Source organism: Hylobates moloch, unplaced genomic scaffold, assembly GCF_009828535.3.
Source record: "Hylobates moloch isolate HMO894 unplaced genomic scaffold, HMol_V3 SCAFFOLD_18, whole genome shotgun sequence".
NCBI lineage: Eukaryota > Metazoa > Chordata > Mammalia > Primates > Hylobatidae > Hylobates > Hylobates moloch.
The window spans coordinates 63,007,411-63,021,599 of NW_026652293.1; the positions used below are offsets into that span (position 1 = coordinate 63,007,411).

General features: G+C 46.9%; 1 protein-coding gene across 1 annotated transcript in view; it reads right to left on the minus strand.

The window, feature by feature from the left end:
* PGBD5 (piggyBac transposable element derived 5) overlaps positions 1–14,189 on the minus strand; it is a 100,469-nt gene that overhangs the window by 14,815 nt on the left and 71,465 nt on the right. Inside the window, exon 4 of the mRNA XM_032136456.2 lies at positions 1,193–1,373. Coding sequence (XP_031992347.1) covers positions 1,193–1,373 — 181 coding nt within the window. The remainder of the gene's footprint in view (positions 1–1,192; positions 1,374–14,189) is intronic.

Sequence of the window (14,189 nt, forward strand, 5' to 3'; positions counted from 1 at the left end):
ACACAAAGACACAGACACAGACACACAAAGACACAGAGACACACATACACCCCTTCTACTTTCAGTCCAGGTTGACGGTGTGAGGCAGGGAACAGGCCCTGGAACACACATAAACATCACACTAGCAGTACCCGCACTCGGCCTTGTACGAGTGGGCAGGAGAGATGGCAGTCCCGGTTCTCATCCTGTGCTCGAACAGAGAGCCCACTATTCTTCCAAAGCAGCTGGGTACTGTGCTCCAGGGCCAATTTTCTCTCACTTTACTTTCACAGCCCCACTTCATGTCATCGGATCTCTCTACCCTTGATTCTTCCAACAAATAACTATCAAGCCCTGGGCTTTGCAGATGAGTAAGATGCAGCTGAGGCCAGCAAAAAGTGAAGTCCAGGGCTGCGGCCTCACTGCAGCTGCCAGGGCTCCAGGATGTCAGCTGTCTACACCTCGTTACTGAAGAGGGTCTCGTTTTAAGGCCAGATATCTGACTGCTGCTGAGCAAACGGTCTGCAATTCTAGTCTAGTGGCTGCTGCAGGGGAGCAGTCACTTTTTGTGCTTCTTCTGAGTGGACCAGATCTAAATCCCCAAAGGCAGGACACAGCGAAGGCCAAGGCAGCTTGCCACGGGGCTCCCTGAACTGGTCCAGATCTTCTTTTTCTATAGCCCCTGTTTCTTCCAGAGTCACGGAAGGCTTGTCCAGTCTTTGCCATGCATGCACCAAGCACCTGAGCACCCGGAGTACCTAAGACTTTTCTGAGGCTCATTGTACTGTTCCCTGTCTTCACACAATTCTTGTCTGTCTCCTGGGAAGGGGCCACATTATAGATGATGGGTGAGTTCCGGAGACTTCCTAGAGCCTTACTAGAAGCTGTGTCCAGGGAACACAGGCTGTTGATGGCTGCAGATTTCCAACAGGGGGCACACAAAGAAATGCCCCGAAGACCAGGCAGAGCTTTGCGCCGACATGTCCTCTAGACCTTGAGCCCATGGCTCACACACCTTGCAATCTCTAGTGCCCAGCGGGGTCCAGCACGCAGGCTGGCTGAGATGCACCTGTTCCCTCAAGGAAGGGCCTCATCACCTGGCATCCTGTGGTTTGTGCTGGCCACCACGCATCTGTACCGCCACCTGGACCTCTCCCACCACTTTCCCAGGGGAGGCTGGGCCGTGTCCCCACTGGCTCCCCACTTGACTAACCTTGCTTCTCAAACTCTTCAAACAGGGTCAGGCTGGTGATGCTGGGCCCCGTGAAAATGATGTAGTTCTTGCCTGCCGCGTTCCGGCACAGGCTCCTGGCCACCATGCTGTGGAGCTGGGGCTTATTCTTCAGCGCGTCCAGGCCATCTGGGCCCCCGCCTTCCTTCAGGTGGACGTAAATCTTTAACAGAAACACCCAGAGGTTAGCATGCTCACAGCAGTGTCAGGCTGGGAGCCCGAGTATTCAGCACGCATGGGTCTCGTGGGTCTCAGTCATCCAGCTGGGAGCCCGTGGAAAAACCCCCATCATCTTTTCAGCTCACAGGGGCTCTAGGTCACCCCCAAGCACACCCCGTGGCCTTGGCGACTGGTGACTCAGCCCCAGATGCTTCAGTTTGGAAAGGTCAAGGCGGAGGAGGAAAAGAACAAGCAGCCGTGGGTAATGGGACCGTGCAAACACATTCCCCAGCTTTCAAACACAGGAATGATTTAAATTCACTATAAGTAAAATTAAAGGCAACCTTACCTGTTAGGAATACACGTATCTGTGTATCTTCCATTTGAATACAGCTTCTTAATTTACAAGGTATGTTCATAATGACTGTTTAATTTGTTCTTTACAGTAACCACCATCAGGCAGGCAGAATAGGTATGATTCCCCTCACGGTGCAGAGGAGACAGGTCTGAGGGCTAAACATTTGCCCAGGAGTCCAGGGCCAACAAAGAGGATGTGTGGGACTCAGGGAGCAATTTTTAAACATTGTTTCATGCTGCTTCCGTGAACATCAGCAAAGGCGTAGAGGCAGGAAAGTTAATGGATTGAAGAAGAGCATGTTCAAAAAATCAACTGCCTCCAGTACAGGTGCAAGAAATGTGACTTAGCGAGAATATCTTAAACAAACAAAACACAACACAAAATGTGGTGTTGGATGACAGTAAGTCACTGCAAACCAGAACTGCTAGAGAAGTTCATAGATCTGAGTCCACCACAGATTATTTTTACATTAACACACGCAGCTGCATGTTGCCTGTGGTTTCTATACAGATATCTACACTCAAATTTTTAAATGCTGCTTATTATGTTTTTTAAATTGCTGCGTCACAAATGACCACAAACTCAGTGGCTTCAACAGGGTCCATTTATGAGCTCATAGTTCTATAGGCTGGAGGTCTGAGCAGGGCACAGCTGCTCAGGGCAGCACAAGGCTCAGGGCTTTTCTGCTCAGGGCAGCACAAGGCTGCAATCAAAATGTTGACTGGTGGGTTCTCATCTGGTGCTTGGGATCTGCATTCACGTTGTTTCCTTACGGCTGCAGGACTGAGGTCCTGTGTCCCTGCCGGCTGTCAGCCAGGGACTGCGCTCAGCTCCTGGGGGCAACATGTAGTCCTTGCCACATGACCTCTTCCATTGTGAAAGCCAGCAATGATTGGCCAGGCACGGTGGCTCATGCCTGTAATCCCAGCACTTTGGGAGGCTGAGGCGGGTGATCACCTGAGGTCAGGAGTTTGAGATCAGCCTGACCAACATGGTGAAACCCCGTCTCTATTAAAAATGCAAAAAAGTAGCCAGGTGTGGTGGCACGTGCCTGTAATCCCAGCTACCTGGGAGGCTGAGGCAGGAGAATCACTTGAACCCAGGAGGTGGAGGTTGCAGTGAGCCGAGATCATGCCATTGCACTCCAGCCTAGGTGACAAGAGCGAAACTCCATCTCAAAAAAAAAAAAAAAACAGCAACCCCGCAATGGGGCCTCTTCCTGAAGCTGCGTCCCTCTCGTGCTTTCTGTCAGGAAGAGCCTGGTTCCTTTTCTAGGGCTTACTTGGGTAGGTTGGGCCCACGCAGGATAATTTCTCTTTAACAGATTTAGGACCATAATACATTTGCAAAATCCAAATTCCTTCTCATCAACAACCACATTAGTGTTTGAGCGAATAACGGGGAAGTATGTGCACACCAGGGGCAGGAAGCTTGTATCTTAGAGTTCTAACACACATTGGGGCACACTGCTTCCACACCAGGCACTTCTATGCATCTGAAGAACTGCAACGTGATAGCTGAGAAATGGAGTGCTTCCCCCACCTTATTTAAACCAGCAGAGTGGAGATGACGTCAGTTTTATTCCCTGGGAAATAGACTGATTCAATGTACTTTCATGAAGACCAACAGTGAACAACACCTTCCCCGTCCAAACACTCAGCGTCAGTGAGGATGTGGGGAAATGAGCACTGTGCTGATTTGGTATAAATACACATAAACTTTCCGGAGGGAAATTTTGCCCATGAATCAAAGACCTTAAAGTATGGCTGTTACGGAAAACAGTATGGAAGTTCCTCAAAAAAATTAAAAATGGAACAACCATAGGATCCAGTAATCTTACCTCTGGGTACACACCTGAAGGAACTGAACTAGGGATCTCTAAGAGATACCTGCACTCCCACGTTCACTGCTGCATTATTCACAGTCGCCAAGATATGGAAACACAAGTGGCCATCAGTGGGTAAGTGGATAAAGGAAATGTGGCATATACACAAGAGGAAATACTATTCTACCTTTAAAAAGGAGGAAATCTTGCCATTTGCAACAACATGGACCTGGAGGGCATTAAGCTAAGTGAAATAAGCCGAGCACAGGAAGAGAAACACTGTATAATCCCACTTACATGTGAACTTCAAGGTGAACTAATAGAAGAGAGTGGAATGGTGGTTACCAGGGGCTGGTGGATGGAAGTGGGAGTTGGGAGGTATTGGTCAAAGAATTCAAAATCTGTTAGATAAGAGGAATAAGTTCAAGAGATCTATGGTACCACATGGTGACTACAGTTACTAACAATATATTCTTGGAAATTGCCAAGACGGTCGATTTTAAGTGTTCTCACCACAAAAAATGGTAACTATGTGATGTAATGCATATGTCAATTGGCTCGATTTGGCCATTTCTGTGTGTACATATTTCAAAATATGTTGTACACAATAAAGATATACTATTTTTATTTGTCAATTAAAAAATAAATTTTGTAAAAACCTTAAAAATATTCATGCTATTTTACTCATGAGTTTCACTTTTAGGAATTCAATCCAAGGTAACAATCAGAAAGGTGTTAAAACGATTTATATATAAAATACTGTGTCCATTTCAGGGTTTTTTTTATAATGGTAAAAAAAATTAACAATGACCTAATTATCTTACATGAAGAAGAGACTGGTTAAAATTATATATGTAGGTATAATGGAATGTGGTACACTTTACAAAATCATCATGTAGAAAAAATGTTTAATAACATAGAAAATGTTCACAATATCATTGCAGCAAAGTAGCCAGACTATAAAACAGTGCAAGTGTGTGTGTATATATGTGTGTTTATACAGATATGTTGACTATACACTCAAACGGCTATTTCTGTATAAAAAGTATTTATTAGAATGACAGCTATGCTGGACTTTTGATGTTTTCGATACTAAATATGTCATACAAGCTTAAACAGAAAAAGACTCACTAAAAATAATTATAAAATAACTTCCTTATCAGGATTACCCAAGCATAAGAGTATCTGGAGTTTGCAGTGTCTGTTGGGTCTGAGTGAATGGTTATTCATCATCTCCACGCCTGGAGATGACGATGACTCTGAGAATCAGGGTAGCCTCTTGCTGTCTTGGAATTAACACATTTTCCCAAAAGCCAGTGATGTGCAGCCGAGATTTTACAACCCCTGGGTAGAATACGGAAGGCAGTCCTGCTGCAGGACTGTCTTGAAATTACTCAGCCTCGTGTCCACACATGCACCCCTGAAAACTGCCATTTTTCCAGACTCCAGCCAGTCACTTCTGAAGAAGTGGATGCTTAACTGGGATGTCACAGGAGAAGGGGACAGGCACTGAGCCAAAGGCACTGAGCCAAAGGAGATAGGCACTGAGCTGAAGGTCAACGATTTCTTATTAGGAAATCTGGAAGAAGGATGCGGCCAAAAAGTGGCACCAATGAGAGTCCAAAGAGAGTCCCAAATGTGTGGCACTCATTGCTATAAAATAATGAGTTTCTAAAAGTGAATATAAAATAGGACCTTCATTTAAATAAATACAAAAAAAGGTAACCTTGAAAGTCGCAGTTAAGGGCATGATTTAGGAAAAACTGTTGGCAAGGCAGTCAAAATCTGGCCAGGAAAAGGCTCAGTCCAAGAGGTACTGCTTGGTCTGATGGCCAGGCAGGTCCGGTACCTGACTGGTCCTGGTTTGCTTTGACAGAATAACGTCAGTGGTCAAAGGTAGTAATTTGTTTCCCTTAGCTGGATGAGCAACCTCCAGTGAAGTCTTATCCCATCTATGCTCTATTGCCACAAATGCTTAAGCTATACAAGCTATGCTAATGATTGCATCCAGGTTTAAAAGACTATCCTAAGGAATCCTGCCAGTAATCTGAGAAACAGCAGAATCACTGGGAACCCACACATGTATTCAGACACTGGGTTGGGTACTTTCTACAAGAGCTCCCCAGACACAACACAGAAGGAAATGCCATTCACTTAGATGTGTGACTACTTCCTGGTCTGCTTTTCAAAAAGTCAGGTATCTCCCCAGACATATCTAGAGAAAGCACTATCATACCAATATGGTTCCACCGTGTGTAGACATAGGTGACTTCCTATCACTGGGCAAAATGCAGCCAGTTATAGACACTTCTGAGCTACAAGACTGTTTGACAAGTATCTCTAGGGCAGGAAAATGTACCATTTGGTGGTTGCCAAGATTTTCACTTTTCCTAAAAAGTTTTTTTTGCTCCTATGATTTATTAATTTTTAAATACATCTATTTAGGAAAGTAGGCATGCAAGTTTATTACTATATGGCATTATACTTTGCCCCAGGGTATTATTCCTAATGTTGCATATTTTATACTGACATTACACAAAAAGGATCTTAGGAAATATGGATTATAGCAGTTAATACCCTGAGGGACACACACAGCACATGGCATTTATCTTAGCTCTCCTGAAATGCCCCCACGACCTCCAGAGGCAGGATCTAGTTCATCTTTTCCCTCAGCTTCTCAAAAGGACAGTAAGGCTGGTGGCAGTAGCTGCTGACTCGTACCAGCTGATAGTTCCACTAAGCTATTGCTGGGATCAGGGAGCCCTCCTGCCTCTCTAACACAAAGAACTGGAGGAAGCCCAGTTCAGCTGTACTAGTCTGGACCAATGAATGACCCTACTTCTTTTTCAGCATAGAAGAGAATCAGTTTTCTCAGTGAAGAGCATATTTGGGGGAAGGGTATCACATCGTAGGGACTGGTGATCCTTTGCTTGAGTCTTTTATCGCTATCGTGCAAGGAGCCATGAAGGTGGAAGTAATTCAGCTGTGGGGAAACAGCACAGCGGTGCCCGATCTGCACTCACTGAAGACGCAGAATGAGATCACGGGGTGTGTGCGGCTGTCACCTGGGACATCTGCACGGGACAGCCACTTGAGAGAGCTGTGAATTGTAAATGACAGTCACTTGTCATGAGAGGAACTGAGGCAGGGAGGGTGAGTGCCGGGATACATGGGCACGGGCTCTGTCATTCACTGGCTTGTGGGTTTTGGACAAGTTACTTAATTGCTCTGAGCCTTGCTTTCTTTATCTGTTAGGATAACACCGCCATATGCACCTTGCGAGGCCATTGTCTTTAAGTGAAAATTGTGCACATAGAAGTGATTTTTTAATATAGCAAAGCTCTGTAACTGTGCTCCCAATGTGGCTGCCTTCAGCCACATATGGCTGTTTTCATTTACATTTAAATTAACTAAAATGAAAAATTCAGTCCCGTGGCCACGCTGCTCACAATGCAAATAGTCAACAGTCACATGAGGCTAGGAACTGCCATCATGGAGAGCACAGATATGAAACATTTCCATCATTGCAGAGAGTCCTGCTGGACAATGCTGCTTGTGCCATCTCTGTGTATTAGCTGGGGCTTCCAGCAAAGTCTCTAAGCCATCAACGTACTGATGACTTTCATCTCTTATTGCCCAGTTTCTCTCTCAGGCCTCTCACCATGACCATGCTCAGAAAGAGCTCATGTGCTGAGTCTGTTCTTGGTCCTTCTCCTCTCTGGCTGCACCTTCAGCATCGCTGACCCCTGTGGGAGCCTTGCCTTCATCTCATCCCAAAGCTCAAAACCTGAGGTGGTTCTTTCAAAATGACAGGTTGGAGGAGGGACACGTATCAGCATGTGGGCTCTCTGTACACACTCATGTCTGTGCAGTTGAAGATTCCAAGTTCTTTAGGGAGAGGATTGGATCTGATCCACACAGTACCTGGTGCACTTACCTGGGCACTTAATAAATACTTTATTGTCATCTTTGAAGTCCTATACAGTAAAGAGGTATGGGTGGATTAACTTCATTCAAAAGATGGAGAAAGAAGGTCGTTCTCAGCTACTTGCTCAAGGACACAAAGAGGTCCACGGTTATGTCTTCTACCTCAGCCAATCCCATCCTCAACCCACTGCATCCAACCTGGACAGGATCTCATGCCAGCATCCTCCTCACTGCACAGTTAAACAACTGGACACATGCCCTGCCCTGCCCAGCTTCTGAATCCACAAGCAAAATTCACTCTAGCCAATTAATTCCACGGTGGCCCTCACTTTTAGAGCCAATTCAATTAGTTATAGGTCAAGAGCAAAATATTTCACTTAGTATGTTAAAAGATTGAGTCAAATAAGGAAAAAAATGCTTTAGTGCACATTCCTTAAATTCTTTCAACATAAATAATATGTCTCAAAATATGGGAAATTAGTGACGTGGATGCTAGACCACTGTCCTACCAACAATCGAGTTGGATAAAAGATACTTGGCTTTTTGTCTAACTTGGGAAAAGTTCTCTCCTTGGGGGAGTCAACATAGCCTAGTGGTTAAGAAGGTGGGATCTAGAGCCAGAATGGCTGGGTTTAATCCCAGGTCTACTGCTTTACAGATGTAATTTTAGGCAAGGCAGCAAATCTCTCTGTGCCTCAGTTTCCTTACCGAGAAACAGTGGCAGTGACATTACTTGCCCCATAAGGCCCTTGTGGAGAAAAAATGAATCCTGCATGTGAAGTGCTTAAGCACAGAGCCTGGCCCACAACACACACTCTGTAAATGTTCGTCATTCTTTCCTGAACGCCAGAAGCAGCTGCCAGAATCCACAGATGAGACTGAGGGAGGGAAGGGGCTTCCAGGTCAGCAAGCTTAGCAGCACGGGGCACACGGACCTCATTCACAGTGTCATGAGGGCTCTGCCTGGACAGATTCCATGATGTGTGCAGGGGGTAGGAAGCAGGGCTCCTTTTGCTTGGGGGTTACCACCTTGAATTCTGGCTTCTAAAGCCCATCTCCTTCCAGAGTATGTCAATGCCCAGCGTGAACCTGAAGCCCTGCCTCCACTGAGCAGGGCTGTCATCCAGAATTGCCTCCCTGACATGACAGCCACCCAGCCCTCTGAAGACGGTCTGTCCTGTCTTCTTAAGGTGACATCTCCCTACGTCCCTCCAAGCCCACTCAGGACGCCACTCAGGACATTTCTCAGGCATCTGCTCCTCAGCCCCTCCTCAGTGTTCGTCCATCTGTCAACATCCCTCGCTGGGAACGTTGGTCTCATGCTGCAGAGGCAGGTGCCTGGCCCAACGTGTTCCAACAGGAGAAATCTGCTCTTTTAGACTATACCATTAAAAAATATATAGTGGACCTTTTTTATTTCTCCTCCAAAGAATCTTGGGGCTCCATTAATCACTAAAGGTCAATAGAACATTAACCTGTTGGCCAATTTTTCCTGCTGGATCCTCGATCTTTTTGACATTGTGGAGCCTGAACAGCAGTCTCTGCAGAGAACTGCTGGAGAGTTTTCTTTCCACCCACAGAGAGGGCACAGGCTTCCAGGATGAGCAGCCTCAGCATCTTGGATCGAGGAACTCCAATCGCTCAATTAGGTGGCTTTCCCCTATACTGGCAGATTCCTCATCTGTATAAATCTCCTTGGCTCACAGAGGAGCCTGCAGATGAGGGGAGAGGAGGGGAACCTTGGCTAGCTCCCATGCTTACATGCCCTCTGCAAACAGAGTAGGGGTGGAGGGTGTTTTGGGGTCTAGGTTAGTCCTTAGCAGACCTGTGACAGAGAATAAATACAGACAGTCTCCAATTTACACTGGTTTGACTTATGATTTTTTTGACTTCATGATCATGTGAAAGCAATAGACATTCAGTAGAAACTCCTTCAAATTTTGACCTTTTCCTCGACTAGTGATACGCTGTGAAATGCTGGGTGGTGGCAGTGAGCTGCAGCTCCCAGTCAGCCAGGCGATCACGAGGGTAAACAACCATGAAATATTCAACACTTTGTTATAAAAGAGGCTTTGTGTTAATTTTGCCCAGCTGCAGGCTAATGTAAGTGTTCCTGGCATGTTTAAAGTAGACTAGGCTAAACTATGCTCTTTGGTAGGTTAGGTGTATTAAATGCACTGTTTTTAGAGGCAGGGTCTCACTATGTTGTCCAGGCTGGTCTCAAACTCCTGGCCTCAAGTGGTCTCCATCCTCAGCCTCCTACATTGCTGGTACTACAGGAACTCGCCACTGCACCCAGCTTTAAATGCATTTTTGACTTAAGATATTTTCTGTTTTTTGAGACAGGGTCTCGCTCTGACACCCAGGCTGGAGTGCAGTGGTGCAATCTTGGCTCACGGTAGCCTTGACCTCCCAGGCTCAAGGGAACCTTCCTCCTCAGCTACCCAAGTAGCTGGGTCTACAGATGTGTGCGACCACACTTAGCTATTTTATATTTTTTGTGGAGACAGGGTTTTGCCATGTTGCCCAGGCTGGTCTTGAACTCCTGGGCTCAAGTGATCTGCCTACCTTGGCTTCCCAAAGTGCTGGGATTACAGGTGTGGGCCACTGTGCTTAACCTGACAAGATATTTTCAACTTACTAGGGGTTTATCACAGGGACGTAACCCCATTATAAGTTGAGGAGCTTCTGCATGCTGTCTTAAGTGCACCATGGTATCTAGCAGTGGGTAAATAGCAGTGGGAAAGCCAAAAAAGAAGGCGTTGGCTGTGGCCTCATATATACCCAGCATTCTGGACCCAAGGAGCAAGCATATCGCAAGATTTCCTGAGCCCTACCTTATAAATAATTCCCTGCCTGCTTACTCTTGTCTTAAGTGCTGCTGTTAAAATGTTGGGTGTCTTGCTGCTTGGCCCGTGGCAAGAGCTCACGGCTACTCTCTTCTTTGCCACACCACATACCCTACTGTATATGCCTCTGGGGGTGTTTCTTACCCCTACAGGTGCCTTCCTGTAGCCCTGCAATGTACAGACACACCTCCAGTATTGCACTTGCCACGCTATGTCGATGAATATTTTTAACGTGTCCATCTCTCCTACTGGAGAGGCAGTGAGGGCTCCCTCTATCTCTAGTTCTGAGGGGCCAAGCATGAAGCTCACTCTATGGTGGTGTCGTTAACCAAACAGTCCATGCCTAGATTTGCATTGGTGCAGGTCTTATCTTCCCAACTCTTTATTGTAAAACTTCTTGAAAACAGGGACCTGTCCAACTCTTACCAATAAATAAATAAATAAAATAAAAATAAATAAGTAAGTATTCTTAGGATCTAGAAAAGCAACACTGAAGAAAGTATTGCCCCGGCCATCTAGTTCAGACTCCCAGGTGGTCAACAGCAGTGAGAATCAGAGAAGCAAACAGGCCTGAATAAACCAGGTGGGCCAGAGGAAACCCCCTGTGGTAACCAGGATTCTCCCGAGACACAGAAGCACTAGTGTGTGTGTAAAAACACAATTATCTATGGAAGATGGAAGGCAGGAGAGTGGGAGAGTGGGAGGAAGAGGCAGAGGTACTTATTTTAAGGAACTGGCTCATGCAAATTACAGAGGCTGGCAAGCCCCAAATCAGGGAAGCCCAGCAGGCTGGGTGCCCAGGGACAAGCGGCTGCTGAAGCCCAAAGGCCCTCTGCTGGCAGAATTCCCTTTTTCTCAGGGCACAGCAATCATTTTCATTTTCTTTTCTTTTCTTTTCTTTTTTTTTTTTTTTTGAGATGGATTTCCACTCTTGTTGCCCAGGCTGGAGTACAGTGGCGCGATCTTGGCTCACTGCAACCTCCGACTCCCAGGTTCAAGCAATTCTCCTGCCTCAGCCTCCCAAGTAGCTGGGATTACAGGCAAGTGCCACCTTGCCCGGCTAATTTTTTTTTGTACAAAGCTGGGGCAACAATGTCTATGCATAATTTGGGCTCTCCTGGAACACACCTGGACCTCCACCATCCCTTCAACACCTTATCTCGGTCCCCAGTAGATAGTGGCTGGAAGAAAGTTATCTGGTCAGCTGTGCAGACCTGATAGGCTCCTGGGTCAATTACAGTGAGTCTCAAACAACTACAAAATCGATGTGCCACATAATAAACATTTACTAAGCTCCCAGGTTTTCAGGACTCAGGTGATCCATCCTGGTCATTTTCTCATGGCCAGGGCAGAGAAGCCATAAAAGGAGAGGTATGCACTTGCCCCTTCAAATCTTTTCACATACCACAGCTGCCTGCATCCCACGGGCCAAAGCCAACCTCAGAAACAGGAGGGCGTGGGGCAGATGCTATGCTAACGAGCGGCACAGCACAACGGGAGAGGACCCTTAATACGGCCAGCTGCAACTGAGCTTCTCCGCTCAGGAGAGCTCAATGCATCTGAGGAACTACAATGAGGAAAACGTCCTGTGTACAGAACCCCACATATGATATTTACAAAGAAGAGAGTCATAGACTGGCAGTAGAAAGGACCTCACTGGTTACCTGATCCCATCTCTTTAGTTTCTAGATGACAACTCCATATTCCAGAGCAATGACTGAGCAGCTAGTTCACGTGGGAGGTAAATGCAAGAGCAGGGGCTGCTGATGCCTTGGCGATGGACAAGGGAAGAGGCAGGTTGAGGCCCAGGGGAGAAGCCAGCTCTGCGCTGACCAGCTGTCTGGCAGGTAACCCCTGTGAGCCAAAGCCACCTCATGTAAGAAATAGGATCAATACTGCCTGCTCTCTATGTCTTACAAGGCTGTGGGGAGGATCAGGGAACTGCGGCGTGAAAGCTCTAACGGCGTAAGGTATTGTTCTGCCCCAGGGCTGTGCTTGCCCAGGCTACTGACCTTCAAAAGCTGTCAAACCAAGATTAGCACCTGGAAAACCAAGAAAAGGGGCGGTACACTAAAAAACAACTGTCCCCGGGCCCTGTGGCTCCTCCTCTGCATCTCCTGGCTCCTCACAGGCAGAGATGTCCTTTCCCTGCTCTGTGCCTGCCACAGGCACCTTCAGTTGGACCTAAGAACAAAGGGAGGGACTGCGGGGGCTGAGAAAGCTCTCAGGCCAGTCCTGTCACAGCACAGCCTGAAACTGAAGGGTAATTAATTGCCTCCTTGGCTCTGCACTTCTGAGCACATTTTGAGGGCTGCCCCGGCAATGGTGGAAGCTACACTGCTTTTGACTGGGAGTTGTCAGCTTCAATTCTGGCTTCTAAAAACAAACTTTCACGCTGCTGCAAAACCTCCTAGAATCAAGAGTTTTAGAAATGAAAGGAAACTTCAAGGTACCAACCCAAACTTCTTATATTATAGATGTGGGTTTTATAGATTTTATAAAATTGGGAACGAATCTGAACTGAGAGAGAGAGATCTGTGGCCTTGCCTGGTGACAGATGTGATTTCTAGCTCCTCACTAACTGTAGAGGGAGAAGGAAGTGGTGCCAGATGCACACAGGATCCGCATGTAAACATTTATTCCAAAGCTACACAGGGCCGGTATGGTGGCTTTTGCCTGTAATCCCAGCATTTTGGGAGGCTGAGGTGGGATGATCACTTGAGCCCATGAGTTCAAGATCAGCCTGGGCAACACAGTGAGACTCCATCTCTATCAAAATGAAAATAAAAATAAATTAGCCAGGAATGGTGTCACACATCCATGGTCCCAGCTACTTGAGAGGCTGAGGTGACTGGATCACTTGAGCCTGGGAGGTTGAGGGTGAAGTAAACTATGATCATGCTGCTTTACTTCAGCCTGGGTGACAGAGTCAGACCCTGTCTCAAAAAAAAAAAAAAAAAAAAAAAAAGCTACTTAGGCAGATCTCAAGGATGGCAGGACCATGTTTGCATATCCCAATGCCTGGCACAATGTGTGCAGGTAGCAGGTGCCCACTAAATATTTACTGAAAGAATAAGTGAATGTCCCTTGGGAAGGTTTATATAAAATTAACCCAATGCACCTGTACCTGTGGGAGTATCATCACAAAAGGCACTATAGAGATGGCAGAGGACTCTGGAGAATGTGAGGGGACAAGGAGCTGAGGCTGCACCTCCAGGAGTGAGGGAATTCTGCTCTGGGATAGGTCCAGTCTGGCAGGACCCCAAACAATGCCTATGCACAAGCAGAGCCCCAGAGTCTGGCTGGAGATCCTGACCCCAGCTCAGAAGGAGTGGAGATGGTGCTTTGGAGGGAAGACATTTTCCCAGAGCAAGTGCACTTTCCCCACTGTGGTTCTGGAGTGGAGATGGTGCTTTGGAGGGAAGACATTTTCCCAGAGCAAGTACACTTTCCCCACTGTGGTTCTGGAGTGGATGTGGGGAGGAGATGTTTGGCGGAATCTTTCTACGAATCCTGCTGTAGTTCAGGGAAAGATGGAAGGCAAAAACCCTGTGCCTTGGGGCCTGGAGATGCGGTTAAGTGAGGGCAGCAAGTGAGCGTGCGGTCAGCTGTCACCACAGGGCTGGCCTGCCTGTCTGATGAGAGAAGGTGTAGCTGCGCAGCACGCATGAAAAACTAGACTAGGCAGGGAGATGTCACTTAGGAGCCACATTCTGGTGTTGATCTGTCCCCACCATCTCCCTTTGTGTACCCTACTGCTCCTGGCAGCTCAACCTTGGATGCTTTTCCTGGGAGTATCATCACAAAAAGCAGAGCTCAGGCACCTCTTGTGAAACATGCAGCCATGTTGGCCAAGCTGGC